At 39.2% G+C, this 22084-nt stretch overlaps 1 protein-coding gene across 8 annotated transcripts in view; it reads right to left on the bottom strand.

The window, feature by feature from the left end:
* Window positions 1–22084, bottom strand: part of NLGN4X (neuroligin 4 X-linked) — a 280611-nt gene that overhangs the window by 104252 nt on the left and 154275 nt on the right. For 4 of the 8 annotated variants that reach the window (XM_073902149.1, XM_073902150.1, XM_073902151.1 and 1 more), the window contains 2 exons: window positions 7957–8016; window positions 4359–4511 (listed from right to left, as the gene is read on the bottom strand). In XM_073902149.1, the coding sequence (XP_073758250.1) occupies window positions 4359–4511; window positions 7957–8016 (213 nt within the window). The remainder of the gene's footprint in view (window positions 1–4358; window positions 4512–7956; window positions 8017–22084) is intronic. The other 4 variants (XM_025857745.2, XM_073902153.1, XM_073902154.1 and 1 more) reach the window with 1 other exon arrangement.

Genomic DNA, 22084 nt, shown 5'->3' with positions numbered 1-22084 from the left:
CACCCTCCATTTCAGATGGAAACCAAGACCCCACAGAGTAGACCAGAACCACGAAGGTGAACAGACCATTGCAGCACGCAAAGAGCTCTCGTCACATGAATTTTAAGTCCCCTGCTCTTTTCCCTCCGCAAGTAGACTATGTTTATTTCAGACCATCTCTGTGTTCTATTCAAAGTCATGACATCACTGCACCTAAGCGAATATATGCAATTACTGGCCTTAAACACAACTTCAGGACACCCCTACACAACCTTCCCTGAGACAAAAATTTCAGAATAGCTACCAGCACCTGAAAAACAAGCAGGTGTTTCTGGTACTTTTTTCTGAATCCTGGAAAAAGTCAGTTATATAAATCCATGGGCAACATTCCTTAAGACCATAAAATACCCATCAGGTGAGAAACCTGTTGAGGTCACCATCTGCCTTGGTGGTGTTGACTCCGTGATGGGCAATGCTCAGCAGACAGGCAAAGAATGGACAACATCCCTCTCACACACAACTGGCCCATAACGCATTAGATCAATGGCGCCAAAGAGCTTTGACGTGACCCATCAGTGCTATTGCCCGGTGGAGACCACCATCGCTGAAGCACCCTAATAACGAATGAGCAAACAATAACCCACTGGGGGGGGCATCCCTATCATCTCCTAGCCTTTGTGCGTTTGAAAATAAAGTAAGCGAACCCCTGCAGGGAGGTTTGCGAGGATTGAGTGAACAGCTACCGCCATCCAAGGCTGGCCACGCTGCAGGCTCTCCATGAGTTTGCTGCTGATGCAGAGCGGTCAGACCGTTTTGAAGCAAAAATAACTTAAAGCATGCAGGAGGCATCACGTGGCAGGGTAACCAAAAAGGTAGTGAGTCCATGGGAGGTAAACGAAAGTGAATATTTGAATGGAGGTAGAATTAAGCAACTCAAGATGTAAAGGCAAAATGGGAGACAATGACGGGAAGGAGAGGCAAGAACCACCCATAAATAAATTCCAGGCATTTCCATCAGAAAGCATGGGAGAGGAGATTTCTCTTTTATATCAGAGGTCTTTGGACACTTGTCATGAAAAAATAAGTAAGAGGTAGATTTGATGGGACACAAGTGTTGGATAGATGTGCCTTCCCAATGACCAAGGTGTAGAGCAAAACAAAGAGGAAATAAGTTTATAAAAAAGCATCTTCTTTGAAAATAAATGGAACACCAGTTCGATCACTAGACTTAAGGGTAGGCATAATTAACTTTCTTATACCCATGATGACACCTCCCAGTTTGCCTGGGACGATCACAGTTTATTAACAGCATATTAACAACTCTCAACCATCCCGGACTAGCCCATATATTATAGGGTTGATTTCAAAAAGCAAGCGTGGAGATCCTCCCATTTATAGGACAAGTGTCTTATAATAATTATTTTTTTTTAACTAAGGCTCAGTTTAGAGGATGGTATTTGACAGATATTAGCCATTCCATATTTGGCCAGTTGCAACTGCTTCTGGGGATCAACAATGATCTCAATATGCTATCCAGCGATGTTAATAAGAATGGAAATTATAAAGTGATCGGGTGTCCTGGATGCCGGTTGTGGGCTGGGAAAGTTCCCACGATCACCTTGCAAGGCAGAGAATGCTACAACTTTCTACAGAGAATCTGATGAAATTCACTGCCTTTCTGGGCATCACAGCTCAGACACGGGGGTGTGGGGAAGATGCTAGTTCACTTCCGCCTCGTTCTGAAATCTATGTTCACTCCATGCACCAGCCTCCTGCTTGGACCATCATTCCTCTTGTTAACCCTCTCTTTTGGATGGGTAAACAGCGTTTATTACTCCATAAAAATAATGATATCCAGCAATATTTTTCCATTTCTCAGGCAGGAAAAGAGCATTTATGCACTAATGATGTTTTGAAGAAGAAACTCAATATTTCAACGTTTTGCTCAAAACATATCTACCCGTATCAAAAGCGCTAATTAGAACGTTCATCACCACGCGGGCTGGGCCATTTTATTTGATCATCTTTTTAAATATCTGGATCCTCGTGGTTTAAAAATATTTCTCAAGACTCAAAATAGCGACTTCCTTGAAGCTAAAGTGCGGGCCGGGGACGGGTTTCAAGAGGATCTGAGCACATGCAAGATCCGTGATGGAGATAAACTAAGTCACATTTGGAAATCTCTACCACCCGTGTATAATCAGCAAAGTTGGCACATTTCACCTCGGCAAATAAAAGGGGGTCTGTGGTGTTCTAAGCGCCTCCACAGTAGCTCATTCGCGGAATGTAAATAGACCGGCATAGAAATGCTAAACTGATTCTTTGATTTCTTGGTCACCAGCTACAGCTCTGTTATGTACCATGATTTCTTTTTTTAACTCTCAGTTCCCAAAGGTAGACTTCAAATTTTTCAAGGAGAAAAATTCTAAAAGCAAGCCTCTTTTCTTAAATTATATGTACATATAATTTATATGCATAATCCCTACAGCATTTTCTTAAATAACATATATGTATATATATGCACATACATATGTATATATATGTGTATATATGTGCACACATATTGTGTGTGTGTGCACCATCCTCACAGTGTTTTCCAGATCTGTACATCATTTCACGAACCGGCCAGATGGATAGGCGCTCTCTATGTAAAGCTGCATAATACAGCTTGGCTTGACGGGGAAAATCAATTTGCTTTGAAATCTAACCTTTTAAGGAATGTCAACACATCATGCACGCAAGAGAACATTTTGTTACTCCACCAAAACAAGAACTTGCTCCACGTCCACGGCTTCATTCAGAAAACAGAGCCCAGAGCTCCTCCTCAGTGGGATGACGCCACGCGCAGCCCCACACACTATCCTCTTTGAAAAGGCTCTGTGCAGTGCTCCAACGCGTTGTTTCCTCTCTCCACCTCTTTGTTAGAATGGACCTTTTGTAAGAGATCAAGAAACACGATTTCCTGTTTCAAGCACTAGTGGCCAAAAGGACTAACCAGAAGCTGCTGGAAAATGTAGGGACACTCACGCAATCAGTGCTACGTGAAATTAACTAAAATGATTCTACCAAGACCTGGCTCATGAGACCTATGAAAAAAGAAAAAGAAATAAAATCACAAAGGGAGTGGGCTCTTGACGCTAAAGCTTTTTACTTCCTTTAAAGCAAAAAAAAAAAAAAAAGAAAGAAAAAAGAAAGAAGAAACAAACAAACAGACAAACAGCAGGGAATTTCGGAATTTCGAGGACTTTATCGATGCTCCAAAAGGCACAACTTTGCAAAACATCTGTGGGAAATTTGCATTTCTAAGTTAGAAATGCATTTCTACCAGACACCCCACTCCAGGGGTCTCTCATAGATGAACGTTTTCCCATGTAAATGAAAAAAAAATGCTCAAAATAAAATTAAAACATCAAGGCAAAAATAAAATATTCTTGCTAATATTTGCCTATTTGGAGAGAACATTCTCAGCTGTATTTTTGTTTCATACAACTCCATTGTGCCCTTTATTTATCTTACTGTAACCACATTGCAATATACACATTTCACTCTGTAGAGTCACACTGTGAGAGACTCAATTTCCAGCACCATGTTAAAGCATTGTTGTCTTGAAAACGTTTTTACCTACACCTAGGAATATCAGTCACAAAGTGTACAACAAGCAGACAAAACTCCAAAAGAAGGTAAATCTGAAAATATTTCCCCCTGCCCAACATATATTTTTTCTAAGTTCCCCATGGGGAACTTCAGAAGGAAACATCAGAACAAATGGAGAGCCATGCTGGATTTCCATGAACTTAGCAAGCATCCTTCTATGGTAAATCGTGAACTGTTGCAAAAACTCAACCAAGAGCTGAGCTCCATTGTGTGCAAATACAATGGTCCTTGTGACCCCACAGCAGGGGCCCAACCAACACAGATTATCAGTTTAAGGAATTAGGTGAAAGATTTTCCAACACAGGAGAAACAAAGTAACATACCTACTTAACCAAAGAAGAAAGCCAATGTCTATGGCTACCATCATCTGTTACCAAAGTATCACCCGTCGGCAAAGGTGTTCACTCTACAGAGCTGGGTAGCCTCCCAGGATATTCTCACGCCCCGCCCCCCCCACAAAGAAGTTTCCTTTTACTTAGGCGACCTTGGAGTCTGCCTGTTGTTTCAGGAAGGATGGGGGTTCCCTGGAACACAATCCAAGAATTAAGCAGTGCAAGCTAAGAAGGCAGACTGTGCTACAAATATCTCTTGCACCATCCAGGAAGCCCAGAGAAGTAGAACTTCCTATGCATTGGAGTAACACGGTTGAAACCCGTCAGTCCCCGCACAACGAAAAGCGTTTGTCATGGCATCTGGTGCAGCGTTGACATGAGGCAATGACTTACCTAGAATGCCCAGCCGGTAGTTAATGGTTATCACGATGACATTTCCGTAGCTTGCCAGAACGCTCCCGTCTATCATATTGCCAGTGCCCTCCATGTAAGACCCGCCGTGGATATAGACCATTACTGGCTTCTTACTGTTCTGATCATGGATGTCTGGAAAAAAAGTCAAGTAAGGAAACACAATAAAAAAATCACACTGATTAACAGAGGCTAAGGGCAAGGGACATGGATTACTTTTCCCTGTTTCGACTGGAATCAACCAGGTGTCTATTTTTGAGTTATATACACCTTGAGAAGACTGCTTAAGAAAAGGGGTCCATGGGATGATATTTTCTAGTCCTACAAATGGTATTTTGAGAAGCATACAGACATTTGAAGTCATAGGAATGCATGTGTGCATTGCTGTATATATCTAAAACATCGAAATATAGAGAATTTAGATGAAATACTTATTTCCTAAACAGGGCTCAAGTCCTAAGATCTGACTTATTGAAGAAGCACATAGCATGATGTTTTCAGCCTCTAGGTAAGTGTGAAATCAACTGCAAAATGATCATTGATCTTTGCTACTACTGCCCTCTTTATTCAAAGGTGAGCTTACAGATTCATTTTTAACCTCACAATGAGCACCCAAGACCAGCAGTGACTGTAAATGCTCAATATGGGACAGATGATGACAAAAACCAAAGAAAGGGTGAAAAATTATCAACAGAACAGAAATGGGTACCATCGAAAACAAAGCAAAACAAGATGCCCAAGCAAATGTCTTTGTTCTCATTTACTGGCCGTAGTCAGAGCTCAACACATTTAACTAACAAACACGAAAGCCACATAATAAAAATGACACAAGATGGAAATCGTGAAATGCTACATATTTTCACAGGGGCTATAAACTCCCATTGTGATGTGCAAACAATGGGTACCCTTAGTCATTCCTTTGTTGCTTTATTGAGCAGTGATGTAAAAACAATGTTTTGCAATGGTCTGTGAGCACAGAAATTCGGAGACCATGTGTCCATTTGCAGAAACTGCTTTCTAAAAAGGTATTGATTACATAACCTGTTTAATCAGTCCTTACACTTCTATTGAATGTTTCAGAAGACTAACCTCAATGATGATTATTTCTGAATCTCTCTCTATGTATATATATGGATATATCCACATATGTGTGTGCAAATAATTTAAATATCTGTATGTTATCAAAAGAAACCCAAATGTACCCATGTACATTTATTTTCACCTTTTTAATCAAGCAAGGTTTTTTTTTTCTTCTCCTAATTCACCAAGACACTTTTGAAATATCAGAAAGGAATTTCAAGGAAATGAACCACTATCATTTAGATGGTGGCTGCTAACAAAATGAATTACGATCACAATGTCAAAACGAGTTCATTGGCTGCCTCACTAAGGCATGCAGAAGACTCGAGAAACCCACTGGTCACAGTCAAGTACAGGAAAGAGTATCATGGCCCCATGGTTCTGCAGATGATGAATAGATAGCAGAACAGATCTTATTTTCTCAAATAAAATTCAAATATAGAGTAAAAGTCCTTTATTCATCATCTAAGCATCATGCACTACGTGGGATTTTGAAAGACCCAGTTGTCTAGAAAGGTGTGGCGTTTTGCATGATTTATTCCTCTCTTTCTCTCTCTGGATCCTGATTTAGTGGATTTGCCCTCATTTCTTTTCCCAGTACACGCTGTTGGCTACTGCACTGTGGAAAAGGAATAAGTAGAGATTTTGAGGGCTGTTTGAAGGGGTTTCCTTGGAGAAAATGTTAGGCTAACATCTCTGAGCTTTCCAAACCCACAGAACAAGGTTCTCATGATCTTGAGGAAGTAATAACAAGATGTCCATTTAATAGAAAGTAAAAAGAAAAAAAGAAATCACAAGTTATTGCTATTCAGTGAAAATTAGGGGGCATTTTATGGTAAGAAAGTTGCATTTCGAGCATTGGGAAAACAGGTCCTAGGCATCAAACGGAAATGCACAAATAAGAGATACAGAACAAGAGGCAAATTATCTTTCTGGCTGGGCAACAGAACAAAGAAAAGGTTTGGGGTTTAGTTTTAATACATTTTTTCTTATTTTTATGTGGTCTGATAGAATCTTCTTAAAAATTAAAAAGTTTTTCTGTTTTAATACATTTTTTAAATTTTGATAGGACTGCAGGTATTCCGGGGCCGTCTGCAAAGGACAGGTGGATGGGCGAGTCGGGTGCAGGATACGCTAGTCTTAAATCACAAAAGACCTCACAAACAGACGTCAGAGGTAGGGACAAGCCCCGTGAACACAGGGGGATGACAATAATAGTGAAATAATAACAATGTGAAGAGAGGCAGCCATGAAAGCAACATGGGCCAAACTTCTTGGACCACAGTTGATTTAGGAAAGAGGCGAAAGCCAGCAATGCAAAGATGTAGAGGGGAAGGCCCCCAGAGGGACTTCTCACTGCCTGGCGGGGAGAACTCACCGGACGCTTCCCTGCCTTACATCGCCTGTCAGCCCCAAACCCAAAAGTTCTTCAAGGGCCTTCGTCCTCTGTGGTCAATAAACAGAGGTCCATGCATTTTGCTTCTTGGATGGGACAAAGGTGCTTCTCACCCGCCCTACGGGGCCTGCACCACGGCAACATACTTGGGGCCGTGTGCTTTGTTTGAAAGTATCGATTCTCCTGAAGGCATCGGGATACCCTGTGTTCCTTCTCGCTCGGAGGCCACTATCTTCCATATTGTCAAGAACAGGAATTGGCTTCTGGTGTCTAATCTGTCCAGTAACTTGGGATCCTTCACGAAGCAACTTCCCATAGCAACCGAACATTTGGGGGGGGCGGTGTTTGGTGAAAAAAGTTTTCAAACTAGCCAGGGTGGGAAAAGGAAAAGGGATAGATCTAGGGGGTTTCTGACCTTTCTGTTTTCGGGTCTATGATAGCCTTGCCCCCCCTAACCCCCTTAAATGCTGCTAAAGAGCAGCCCTCAGAGAAACAACATCTCGTTAAAATACTTTTTCATGTATTTCACTGTGAACCAGAGAAGATTCTTTGAAACCTATTTTTAAATCCGTATATTTAAAAAAGAAAAAAGAGAAAGAAACAAACAAAAGCAGAAATGCCAGACACCCAAAAAGTTGTACGAAGGTGTCTCTCAGAGTTTGGCAGCTCGTAGAAGGAATTAAGAAGACCAAAGCTCCAAAATACAATATAACTTACAAAATAACCTTTGGAAGGAAGAAAAGAACATATACATGCATGTTCTAAAATTTCATTTTCTCTTCTTATGACCAAGCCAAAAAAAGAAAAAAAAAAAAGGAAAAAACAAAAAGAAAAAGATGTGCTTCCTTGTAAATAACATTTTTTCTTTTTTTACTCACTTCATATTTAGAAACGTTTATACTTCTCACAGGTGGTTTGCATTCATGTACAGGGTCCTTGGGACTAAAAGGGACAGTGGTTTCCAAACAAGAAGGAAATAAAGAAGCACACGAAAGTGTACTCGTTTCAGAGAAGGGGAGGAAAAAGAGATTGAAATAAAAAAAAAATAGAGAGAGAGATATAAAACCATGCATCAGGGTTGAGCTTTGAAAAAACAAAAAATACCTTCATCTTCACCACGGTCATTACTGCTTATATCATCTGCGTTTTTCTTTGTGTTGGCTCCTGGGGTCATATTGAGAAGGAAAATAAAGGGAAAAAAGAGAATTCAAAAACAACAGGTTTGCAAAAAAATCAGAAAAGAGAGAGATACTACCCAGTAAAAGAAAAAAAAAATGTCACACAAAAAGTTGAATGTTGTTACATTTGGATTTCAAAAAAATGAGATAGGGCAATGCAAAATGCATAAAAACATAAAGATGTCAAGAAGAACAAATTCAAAATGTTACTTGCAAAAAATATTCTCTATCCTGTGAAAATGCAGTTTCGGGGTTAAAATGATAACACTGCAAAAAAAAAAGAGCTAATGTGAGTTTGAAAAAAAGAAAATTAAATTATTAAAAAGGATCTCCCACATTCTTAAAAGAAATGCATATGAAGTATTCAATGTTCCTCTAATTTTAACATGTGATAATCTACATAAATTCATGAAATGTCACCAATACACTTTTGTTAGGACATTCCATAAGGTAAAAGAAAACACATTTATGTAATAAACACAGAAGAATTTTCAATAAGATACTTAAAATTGACATTCATTTCATGCAGAAGAACTTAAAACAGAGCATTTCAAATACAGATCAGAAATGTCAGTCAATTTGCTAATTTAAATCATGACGGTCACCTCTCGTCAGTGGCTAGAGAGCTATTACCCAGTACTTGCTACTGTTTAGTATAAAAAGAAAACAGCAGCAACAACACAACTACCATTTTCAATAAGGTTTTCTTAAGACGAGAGAAAACATTATACATCATGTTCTCTGTGTTTGAAACACTTATGAAGTATTACTCTGGTGTCATTGCTCCTTGAATTTAAGATAAATAAATAAAACCACCTACCTTGATGACCTGTAAGATAAGCTACCTAAGAATCTCCATGGGAGGTGGGGGCGTCCCTCAACTACACCAAAGAACACTCTCTTACACATTCTGTATATAGAATGCACCATTTTGGTTTTTCCTATTTTCCAGATACAACATGCTAAAACATTTCATATTGCTTGAATTGTTTGGTTAATTAGCTAAATTGTCTTCTTTTTATAGACAGACATGGCCCTGGGGGAATGCCTATCCCAGATCCATTAACTTCAAAAGTGCCTGAATGACATTCTTTTAGAAGTTCTACTTAACTCAAAGGAACTCATCATGTTTCAAAACCAAGATTTGAAGTTGCTGTTTTTGTAGGTCAGTTACGGTTTACATATTGTCCATTTTATGTGGTTCAACACTTGTTAGCAAGCAGACCTGGGTGGGTGGGTGGGAAATCTGATTCGCTGATTTTTGAGGCTTAGCTATTCCCACTACGGAGAATTTCAAGCATCTAATATAAGGTCATTGAAGACAGCCAGGAAGAGGTGCCTGGGGCCCCTTGAAACTCCAGGCTACCAGTAATTCAACCTCATCTACCTAAAAGTAGAGTTGAGTCTTGTCGGAACCCACCTGTTCTCCTTACAACACATTCATTTCCAAACCCTTAGGAAGTATCATGACTCTGATATGTCAATCTCTTAGAGTCATTAGCTTGATATCAAAATCTATTTATATCCAACAACACCACTGTATTGAAATATCTAAAAGAAAAAACCGTAAAAAAAAAATCAAATGAGCTTGACTGTCTTTGGGGGTGTTTTTGTCAGGGTTTATCAGTATAGAACCTATCTCAAAGCGAACTCATGGACTTGAATTTATGATGAAATTGTGTACAGGAGCCTAAAAGGGATGCCTTTCCTAAAGTACGTGAGATGAACGATACACAAAACTGTTTTACAAAACAAGTCCTCTCATTTTTTGGAGAAAAAAAAATTCCATTCATTCATGGAAGAAGATTTGATAAGCTTCTATAGAAACAGGTCACTTCTTTCATTTAAAAAGAAAAAAAAATGGCTGGAAAAAAATTAGGGTGTAGTCAAATCCATGGGAGTGAGAAGGTACTCCCGGATTCAGCAGATTCCTTCCAACAAAATGTGTTCCTTTTAAGTTTGACTCCCTCTTGTTCTAACGCAGCGTCCAGAACACACGCTCTCAACATGGAGAAGGCGTTCTTTAATGAAGACCCCACACCTGCACTTTACCCTCCCCAGGAACGTGTTCTTATAATCCTGCCCCTTCCTGAATATTCTTGTTCGGAATCTCTCTTCTCTTCCTCGCTATGTGCTGTGTCCTTCGTAAGCCCGAAGTCCATTCTGCAAGCCAGGTGTCAGGGGCGTGAAATGCCAGAACCCTCTCCTAAGACCCACCTCTCCGTGCCTTCAGGCTCACTGCGTCAGGGCGCAAAATGGGAGTGATCTGAAATATGTCTCGGGCTGGATGCTCTCTCTTCCCCAACAAAGAGAGCCAAGTTCTGAAGATTAGTAATGCTTTCACCATTTCCATAATGTAGTTCCATCGAGGATAAAGTAGCAAGCCGGGATAACCTCCTGCCTCTTTGATTCCTTACCAAATTTCTCTGTTAGCCAAAGTGTGATTTTTAAGACCTTTACTGACATATGACTTACATACCATGAAATCAACTCATCAAAGCATAACATTCTCTGACTTTTTCACGGACTTGCGCAACCATCGGCATAATCCAACTAACTTTAGAACATTTCCATCAACCCCAAAAAGACTCTGTCCAACTGCAGGTTCCGTGTTCCTATCCTCAGTCTCGTTAATCTACTTTCTATCTTTCTAGATTCGCCATTTTTGAGTGTTTTGTATGAAAGAATTCATATCCTGTGTCGTCTTTAGTGTCTGCTTTCTTTCACTTAGCATATTGTTTCCAAAGTCCTGCATCCTATAGCAGGGATCAGTTCTTCATTCTTCTGTATGGATGAATAATACCCCACTGTATGGACACACCAAGTTTTGTTGTTCCATCCATCAGTTATGGGCATTTGGACTGTTTTCATTTGGCAGCTCTTTCATGAATAATGCTGCTATAAACACTTGGGGACAATGTTTTTGTTGGGATATTTGTTTCTCTGGCTCTTGGTTAGCTATCTAGGAATGGGATTGCTATTTTATAGGGCAAATTGATATTTTAAGAAACTGCCAGACTGTGTTCCAAATCAGCTGCATCATGGGGCATTTCCATCAGCCTGTATAGGGGTTCCAGTTTCCACATCTTGTAGCCAAGCCTTGCATTATGTTCCAGTTTCTACATCCTGTATCGTTTTGGTGATAGCCATCCTAAAGGGTGTGAAATGGTGTCTCCTTGTGGTTTTAATCCACAGCTTCCCAATGACGTAGCGATGTCCAGCATCTTCTCACGTACCGTCTTCTTTGGTGAGATGTTTGCTCAAATATTTTGCCCATCTTTAAAATTGGGTTCTTTGTCCCTTATTATTGGAATGTAAGTGTTCTTTACATTTTTCAGATGCAGGTCTTTTCCTGGAAATATGCTCTGCAGATCTTTTCTCCCAGTCTGGGGCTTCTCTTTTGGTTTCCCCAATGGCGCCTTTTGAAGTGCAAAAGTTTGTTTTTAATTTTGACAAGGTCGATTTTATCAATTTTCTTTCAACGCTTGTGCTTTTCATTTCATATCTAAGAAATCCTTGCCTAACCCAAGACCCTGAAGATTTTCTCTTATGCTCTTTCCTAAACGTTTAAGAGTTGTAGTTCTTACACCGTTTAAGTATTTGAGTTACTTCCGGTGTATGATATGAAGGTAGGGTGGGAATTCATTGTTTGCGTCTGAATATCCCATTGTTTGAGCACCATTTACTGAAACACTAACTTCTCCCTCATTCAATTCTTGAGACACCATTGCTGAAGGCCGGTTGACTATAAATGCCAGGACTGTATTTATTTCTGGACTCTTTAAATTATATTCCATCCTGCGTTTCTCTCCACAGGAGCCCCCAACTCTCCTGATGACTATAGCTTTAGAGTGTGCTTTAAAATGGGGAAGGAGAAGCTCTCCAACTTTCTCCTGCTTTTTCAAGATAGTTTGCTTATTCTAGATCTTCTGCCTTTCCCCAAGAATTTTCAAATGAGCTTGTCAATTGAAAAAAAAAAAATCACCCACTGAGATTTTGACACAAAGTGTTTGCCCAACCGCAATTTTGGAATTAACTGTAGATAGCGAGAGTGTGACCCAGAAACATAATTAGGTATCACCTTTAATGTACTAGGTACACTTAATTTTTCACCCTTTTGTTCTTTCTCAATAAGCTGTTGCTGTATTTTCCCTTGCAAATACAGCTAATTAAATGACCTCAAAACCAACAGAGTTTTCTTAAATACCTAATTTCGTTAGAATCGTGAACTGTGGGAAAAAAGGTTCTGCTGGGATTTATTCCAGAGTAAACCCGTCTTGTGCATGCCAAAAAAAAAAGGCATTTCAAAACCCATACACACCATGAGTTTTTTTCCTCCCTCTCCACATCTACACTTTCCCCCAAATGCCAGAAAAATATTCCTTTACATCTAATAATTAGCCTCTCTATCAAACCTCCATGGGAAAATAGCTCTAAATTTTAAAGAGAATATTTAAACAACTTCAAACAAATGCATAGCTGTTCCATTATTAAAATTTAAGTATGATTTTATAAATAAAGTATCTCAACATCCCTGGTCCTGAAGGATGTCCATCATTTTTTTATCCCTGTTCTTCTCATGTTCCCTTTTTGTGCTCTAACTCCATCATTTTCTAAAGTAAGACTATTTGAAGGAGTACTTTGTATCCTAAACGGAAGAGAAATACTTTGTAGAGAATTTATGAAATTTGGGGAGGAAGCCCACAGAGATAAAGGGCCCTCCTGATCACATCATATGAAGGGTGCATGCTTGTCACCATGACTCATCACTGCTGACTTTGGCCTTGACCACCTGGCTGAGGTATGTTTGCCAAATTTCTCCACTGCAAAATTACATGTTCTCTGCCCCTCTCCGTATCATACTCTTCGGAAGGAAGTCAATATGCACGGCCAAACCTCAGGAGTAGAGGTTGAAGGAGAGGATCTACGTGTACTGAGAATATGGCATGATACACGACAAGAGGGAATGAAATTTGTAGATGCAGTTAAGAGTAAGAATCAGCTGACCTTTAAATAAGGGAATGATCCAGGATTATCCAGATGGGTGCAATGTAATCAAAAGTAGATTCAGAGTGGATGGAAGATGTAAGCTTAGTATCTCTCATTTATGCTAAATGAGTTCCATTTTTAAAAGCCGTCAACCAAGAAATGCAGGTGTCCTCTGTAATTGAAAAAGGCAAGGAAGACATTTTCCCCTAGATCCTCCAAAAGAAGAATGCCATCTTATCAAAACCTTAGTTCTAGCCCAGTGAGATCCATTTGGGATTTCTGACCTCCAAAACTGTAAGATAAATTGGTGTTGTTTTAAGCCACTAACAATGTGGTGATTGATTACAGCAGAAATAGGAAGCTCATAAACCCTGTTTTATTTATTCATTCAGTTGTTTATGTCAATATGAGGTTATGGATATTTATTTTATACCTATTTATACAAATTGCTCAAGCATTGGCCAGTGAGAATGCTTCTTACTTGGCTTCTGTGCCCTTTCGCTCTATCCCCACCACTGCGATTCGGTTTTGGTTTTATTTGGATTGTTCTGTTTTGTTCTGCTTTGTTAGCACTTACTTGCTATAAAGTGATCCAGGCTCATCTTGTCTATTTCCCGCCCCATTTCTAGAATCAGATTACTTTTCCAAGGAGCCCCGATTCCTTCTACTTGACATTTGTATTCTACAGGTCAAGAAGCTGAAGGAGACCAAAGGTGGATGACTTTCCCAAGCAATGCAAGACCTAGTTGGGGACCCAGGTGATGGTGACATCATAGACTTTACAGCACACAGCTGTGTCTCTAATTCATACTGGCTGGTGACAGAGTAAAAATGTTCGCTTCATTCCCTTTACTCATCCTGCTGGTCTTTCTATTACTACAACAATTATTTCATTATGGCACTATTCTAAAATAAATTGCAATGTTTGCTTAATACACGAGAGGGACGGATGCTGCTCTAGATACTTTATAACCATCTGAAAACTAGTCAGGAACGATTTTTGCCCCCCACTGTGCAGATGAGACAACTGGAGGGAACAGAGGTCCAAGTACCTTGATCCAAGAGATCAACCTGCCACAGTTTCGGGATTCCAACCCAGGACCCCAACACATCATGTCAACACAAAAGGCAACATCTGAGCAAATGGGGAAAATTATTTTAGGCAATGTGATAAGTTAGTCTCTGGCGAGGTAGCTGTGTTTGGCAGCCCGAAATAAATGATAAAACACAGAGATAAGTAAGCCCTGAGACCTTATTTAGGTATACAATTAAGCCAATGAAGGACAACTGGTGTTTAGGGAAAGGCACCACCTGGCCCTTGGAAATGATGGTTTGAAGGAAAGAAGACATTCTAGAACAGGAGTAAATGCAGAGACCTGTCTGATTGGGGTGGGTCTCGGAATCATCAGAGTATCATTTATCAAGGACAGCCCATTCTTTACACAAGACTGTGGCAATGAACTTGAAGGACACACTTGTGTTACGGAGACAGTCCTAGGCGTTAGTGATAAAGAGATTTTTTTTAAGACATGGCAAGCCACTGCCTCCAAGGACTCAGAATCCTTAGGCAATGTTCTAAATGTAAAATACTACCCAGCTTTATTAAACACATCTTGATAATCTCTAATTTACCTTGATTTCAATATTATTATATATTTACATTAGCATTGTATGAGTTCAGAAAAGAATACCTTGTGGTGATTGTACAATGGGATTTTCTTTAATACAACTGTTTAATCCCATACCCTTAATGACTCTAAGCCAATCAACTCATTCTATTATAAACCCATAAAGCATTTGCTTCCGGCCAAGATGTAAGCTTAATATCTCTCTAGGTGTTTACAGATTTATGCTAAATGAGTTCCATTTTTAAAAGCCTGTTATTTTGAGATCCACAGACAAAGTCACTGCTAGCTTAATGATTTCATTTCTTTGGTAATTAAATGCAATTTTAGGTATTTATGAAAATCTTTCCAGGTAATGGATTTTGGTTTATATTATTATTACTTTCAGTTTTAGAAACTGAAACTTAGAGGTTTCAGTTTTAGAAACAGGGAAGGATGAAATTCAGCTCAAAATATTTAACAGTATAAAAAAGAGTTAATAAGAAGGTGGTAAATAGTGTTAAAATATCTTCAAATGCCTGTCCTTCACCAAGAAAACCCATTCTTGCTGCCATGGCCACATCTCCCTGCTGGTCAATATCCCAACAAGCTTCCAAGATTTGGATAAAACCTCTCCTTTGCAAGGGTCCCTCCCTAAGAACCCCTAAGAAGTAACTCCCTACTATAGTGTCTAGATAGCATCCCCCATTGGAAAGTTCCCAACGGGAATTCCCATAAAAACAAAGACAAAGATGTGAACATCCTAGGAAACCAAGGACAACAGAAAACGTAAGGCTACATCTGCTGGATTTCTATCAACCCTATTAAGGAGCCTAAAGAGAGTTCAGTGTTGCTCAAGGATCTTCCTATGGTACTACCACATTGGGAATTGTTCTATAAATGTGATAGGAAATAAAACATTTGGGACCTCCCTGCATGTAGCCATGTATCACAGAGAAGAAGCACCTGTCTATACAAAAAAAAAAAAAAAAAAAAAAAAAAAAAAAAAAAAAAAAAAACCTAGGAAATGTATTCCTATGTTGCCTGGGCATTATTTCAGAAAATCTCCTGTCTCCAACATCTCTAGGTATGGGTTTAAATTAGACAACATTTAAACCAGCCAAAACATACAGGTGAGAGAGTGGGTGGGTACATGGAAATGGCCAGTAGCCAATTGCTGCAGAGTTGGACAGGTCAGGAAAAGCCGCAGGTGCTCGATACCCTTTTCCGCACACTCAGCTAGTACAGAGTATTCGGGTGTCCACTAACACTTAGAGTAACTACTACTTAATTAATACTTAATGTCAACTAATGCTTACTTCATGTCTTAGTAAGGGACAGTGCAGCCTGGAAGAGTACCTGGTTGGAAATGGAATTTGAGGGTCAGTTCAATGGGTCAACAACTGCTAAGGGTCTGCATTGGCAACGAGCCCCCCAGACATGTGTGCCTGAGGCCTGGGGCCACCCTGTTGAGTGGCGAGGACTCCCTGGACTGCTGGTACAGGGAAGGACCCCTCACAGATCCACCTGCTGGCACCCATCTTTGGTGGATACATCCTGACTTGCCCAAAGATGAGGAAAGAGAATGGGAATGGAGTGGCAAAGAACAAAAGATAACCACAACCTTCGGAAAACTCTAAGGGAACATTTAGATAAACCACTGGCCATTTCTCATGGAGTAAAAATAAGATGTAGTTTCTTCAGTGCAGAGGCATATAAAAAGAGAACAGCCTGAGACAGAAAGAAGAGAGTGAGCAGGTCAAGGGAGATGTTGAGATACAGGAAGTATATAGAGAGAGAACTAAAATGCACGCTCTTTGTAAGGAAAAACTCGTAAACCCAAGTGTACCTTAGATCTGAATATGGATTAATGCACACGGATAGAAGACGCCATGGAAGTAAGTCTTCAGGGGGAAACTAGGTGCACACTGCGTCTATCCATTTGAACATCTTCATGTAAGGATAATTTGGAAGAGAACTATCATGACGAGAGAAGAACTTCAATAGAAAGAGACTCACGATCAACTCTTAACGTCTCCTCCGGTGTAAAGACCATCAGGGTTTCCAAATGCAGGAAATCACAGGGTGCTCTGCAGCAAAAGGGCATTTCAAATGGCAACCATACACCAGACAAATTTACCGTAAGGAATCCGAGCACATTCTGATGTGTCTTCTGGTGACCACTCTGATGAATAAAATGTTTATTTCTTTTAAAAGAGGACTATGTCATGAGCCACCAGGAATTATGTTTATGGTAGGGACGCCGAACACGGTTCAACGGGAAGAAAGGGGAGTATTTCACGGGTCTCATGAACCGTGGAAAGAACAAAGCTGAATGGAAACCAAATGAAAGATCAAAGGCAAACTAAGGATTTGAAAGATGGCAAATAGCATTTGGCACAACTGATATGTTTCATTAAAGGATTTGAGTATCTGGAATATTTACTTTGACAGGGAACCTTTTTGTAATCCTGCCAATGAAGTGAAGACATATCCTTACACGGAACATGCTCTGGAGAAGGGTGAAAACAATGTGAGTTTCCACTAAAAGCATAAGCAAGTAAATGATGTCACGACCATCATTTTTCAAGAAACTGCTGCAAGTTCTAGTCAATATTTTAAAAATATAAGTCATGAGAACTGAAAATACTGAAAAGGAGACACAATAAAGTCATTCCTGCATATGATTATGTACACAGGGGGAAATAATTCAGAACATCAACTAAATAAATTAGGGTAGATGAGGTACTAGTTATGATGGTATGAAATCAATACACAAAATCAATTTTCATACATATGAATATTAACATATCTAAAAAGAAAGCCGTTTCATATTAACAATAATAAATGGTCTGATCATACCTTATGAAGCATGTAAGACACACTGTATAATATAAAATCTGAGATACATAAAAGACTTGTCTTTAATCAGAAGCTTCCAGTGGCAGAAATTTAGTGTGTAACAATATCAATATATTTTTGAAAATAGTATCCAAAATCTATAAAGAACTTATCAAACTCAACACCCAAAGAACAAATAATCCAATCAAGAAATGGGCAGAAGACGTGAACAGACACTTTTCCAAAGAACACATCCAAATGGCCAACAGACCCATGAAAAAGTGCTCAACATCGCTCGGTATCAGGGAAATCCAAATCAAAACCTCAATGAGATACCCTCACACCGGTCAGAATGGTTAAAATTAACAAGTCAGGAAACGACAGATGGTGGCGGGGAGGCGGAGAAAGGGGAACCCTCCTACACTGTTGGTGGGAATGCAAGCTGGTGCAACCACTCTGGAAAACCGTATGGAGGTTCCTCAAAAAGTTGAAAATAGAGCTACCCTACGATCCAGCAATTGCACTACTGGGTATTTACCACAAAGATACCAAATGTAGGGATCTGAAGGGGTACATGCATCCCGATGTTTATAGGAGCAATGTCCACAATAGCCAAACTGTGGAAAGAGCCAAGATGTCCATCGACAGATGAATGGATAAAGAAGATGTGGTATAGATACACAATGAAATATTATGCAGCCACAAAAAGGAATGAAATCTTGCCATTTGCAACGACGTGGATGGAACTGAAGGGTGTTATGCTGAGTAAAATAAGTCAATCAGAGGAAGACATGTATCATATGACCTCACTGATATGAGGAATTCTTAATCTCAGGAAACAAACTGAGGGTTGCTGGAGTGGTGGGGGTGGGAGGGATGGGGTGGCTGGGTGATAGACATTGGGGAGGGTATGTGCTATGGTGAGCGCTGTGAATTGTGCAAGACTGTTGAATCACAGATCTGTACCTCTGAAACAAATAATGCAATATATGTTAAGAAAAAAGAAAAGAAGAAAGAAGATGGCAGGAGGGGAAGAATGAAGGGGGGAGATCAGAGGGGGAGATGAACCATGAGAGATGATGGACTCTGAAAAACAAACTGAGGGTTCTAGAGGGGAGGGGGGTGGGGGGATGGGGTAGCCTGGTGATGGGTATTAAAGAGGGCACGTTCTGCGTGGAGCACTGGGGGTTATGCACAAACAATGAATCATGGAACACCACATCAGAAAAAAAAAAATCATTCCAACATCAATTCTTAAAAAAAAAGTAAGCAAGTGTTGATAATTTTGGCCTGAAGAAGGTAAAGACAGTTCTGCCTTCATTATATTGTTTATTATACTACCAATAATTTTAGCCTGTGTATGATGAAGTTTTTCTATTTAGAAAGTACCATTAGCTAAATATTAGAAAAAGAGGGAAGCATAACAAGTTCATCTTAGGGCAAAATAAATTCTGTATTAATTAAATATTTATACTTAAAAAAGCAATGATTATGTTTATCACAGTATTCCATAAGGTTTAGGGTGAGATTTTGAGCCAACATATATTTATTAAGAAAGACAGCATTTATTAATACAGATGCTGACATTTTTGCATTATACACGCATATGCACACACATACATACATGATTATATAGTCAGGTTTTACTGTGACATTCTCTGCATGTGGCCATGAGTGTCTATGTAGACACACACCCATATGCTCACATACAGATAGATGCATATACTTTTATCATTTATTAAACAGTATATATTTATATGTGTACATAAATATATGTAACTTAAAATGATAAATAATAGAAGCAAATGCATATAAAATTTACATATATACATTTTAATGAATAAGAATCAGTCAGGAAATATATATGTATATTTTGTACAAACACATGCACATACACACATATATTTAATAAAGAATAGTATCACTCAGGAAGTATATATACTTAAATTTATATATATTTATTTGTATACATGTTTATTTTGTATATCTATAATATATATTTATTTTGTATATGTTTTTCTAACATACAAATATATAAAATATAAATATTGAGTAAGTACTAATAAGTATTTATTATATATATTTAAATTTATATATAATATATCTTTACTTTGTATACATATAATACATATTTATTTTGTATATATACTCATACAAATATATAAAACATATTTAATAAGTATTTATTATATATTTATATTATATTATAAATATTTAATGAATATTATATATTTATTTATATAATAAATATTTGGTAAGTTTTAATAAGTATTACATACATATCTATGTTATATTATAAATATTTAATGAGTATGTATTATTTATTTATATTATAAATTTTTGGCATTAATAAGTGTTTATTATGTGTATATATTATATTATAAATATTTAATGAGTGTTATTATTTATTTATGTATTATAAATATTTAATACATATTAATAAGTATTTAATACATGTTAAATATATAAAATACATGCTTAATTAAATATAATATATAAATATTTGCATTTTCTGTATATATATATATATATATATGTAAAACAAATTTGTATTATGTACGTCTACATAAAATAAAGAAAAGGGAGGCTCGCTGAAGGTAATCCAAAGGAGAAGTCACGTTGTGGCCATCAGCCATGTTAGTGAGTCAGGGACAGAAAGGGAATGCAAACAAGTCATGAAGAACAGAGGCAGGATGATGGGGAAGACGGAGAGAAGCAGATACCTGAGGGAAACCAGAGCTGAGCGTGAAGATGGTATTTCTGAATTACCAGCCTTGTCGTTCCCAGAATAACGCAAGGGGGGAGCAAGACCCAGACACGTGGCCTGGCCACCTAGTTTAAAATTACTGAAGTGAAGAAAAACAAGCAGAACCCCAGGCATCCGAGCAGAAAACACACAGTCTCTGGGCCACAGCAGGCCTGGCTGGAGGCGACGGTGGCCCACACGGCCGCCCAGTGCAAGAGGAGGTAAGCCGTAGAGCAAAGGCATCAAAAGGCTCTGCTGACTGTCCCCACCCCTGGGCCCCACACGCCTGGCTGGGATGCCTGAGGGCTAGAGATTCAGGTATGCAGGCATTCTCAGCTATGCAGGATTTCCCAGAGAAGCCAAAGGGGCTGGCCAGCCAGAAAATGCTCCAGGAGGCACATGGAGGAAGGATGAGATGAAGCACGGCAGCCTGGAAGGGCAAAGAGCGCCCTAGCGTGGTGGCCATCCATCCCTCCTCCTGCTCCCGCGAGTCTCCTCATGCGCTCTTTCCTGATGCTCCAACCCACTTCCAGGCACTTGGAACAATGTGTGCTCTGTCTGCCCCTGTGCTTGCCGTAAGCTCCCCAGACGTCGTTAGGACGATGACAAACACACACAAGTCTCTCTCCCCTGAAAAAAGTCTCTGCAATGCTAAGTGCAGATGATGACGGAGCAAGATCTATCAGGTTCTGGTAGAAAACCTTTGCCAATCCATCCTTCAAGAAGGTATTTTCAGAGATGAACAGACTCCAAGACGATATCCTACCTAATGCCTGGTAGAATTCCTAGGAAGCAACACTCCAATCATCTAATAAGTCAAGCACAATTAAACTCCATGAGGCTCAGGAATTCAAGGAGGATGACGTCAAAATAAAGGTAAAGAATGGGGAAATTATGACCCAGAAGAACTAAAAATTATACACAGAAAAATCACCATTTAAAATACCTAGAACAAGGCCAAGTAAACATCGTTTGCGAAAAGAATATTATCACTTAATAATGCAATAAAAAACTATGTATGACAACCACACCCAATAGTTTTTAAAAATTTCAAGTTGTAACAGAAGAAACTGAAGATGAATGGGAGGTTGCAAATGATTGTACCGTGTTCAAGTGAAGAAATTCATGTGAAGTGATGTTTTTAAATCCTAAAAACAAACAACAAAAACAGTCACTACAAATCAGGGTGTGATAGTGTCATTGTGCTATATGTCTAACGGTGTGACTAATATGTTCTCCATTTCGTTTCTCCGTAGTACCTATTGTCTTCTTCAGAGATGCAACCTCACAGAATTTGGGGATGCTTTGTTTCTCCTTTCATGACTATGTGAAATGCCCATGTGGGAAACACAGCACAGAGCCAGGACCAAAATCTCCATTCCTTCCCTGTCAGAACTACAGAATGCTTTGCCTAGGAAAGCAAGTTGTGGCTTCCTACTGTCCATTTGTTCTAAAAAGCTAGGGCTGAGTAGGCGGACCACAAGGAGACTCCGTCTTTGCTCTTAAGAAGCCCATAGTCTCCTGGAATATGCGACGATTAATTTAATAATCACACCAAATTTTTAAATTCCTACCATGAAAATATGCATGGGCTGGTTGCCATGTGACTATTACATGGCAATATACATCTTGGCAACCTGCTAATAATCTGGGGTGGTTTGGGGAATTTCCCCTGAAGAAGCAAAGGAGACGTGCCCTGAACCAGGATTTAAAAAGATGAAAAGACATGAGAAAACATTTCAGAAAAGGGTCAGGAGAGTCCGATGAAAAATGAAACTGGGGAGTTAGGCAGCACCAGACCATGGGCAGAGCTTGGTGGACGGTCATGCACTGAACAGCACCCCCAAAACTCATGCACTGAGAAGTCAGCGTGA

The sequence above is a fragment of the Callorhinus ursinus genome, unplaced genomic scaffold, assembly GCF_003265705.2.
Source record: "Callorhinus ursinus isolate GAN/ISIS: 27379988/994484 unplaced genomic scaffold, GSC_fseal_2.0 scaffold16, whole genome shotgun sequence".
Classification (NCBI taxonomy): Eukaryota; Metazoa; Chordata; class Mammalia; order Carnivora; family Otariidae; genus Callorhinus; species Callorhinus ursinus.
The sequence above is the reverse complement of the archived record's forward strand: the minus strand, read 5'-3'. Positions and strand labels throughout refer to the sequence as shown.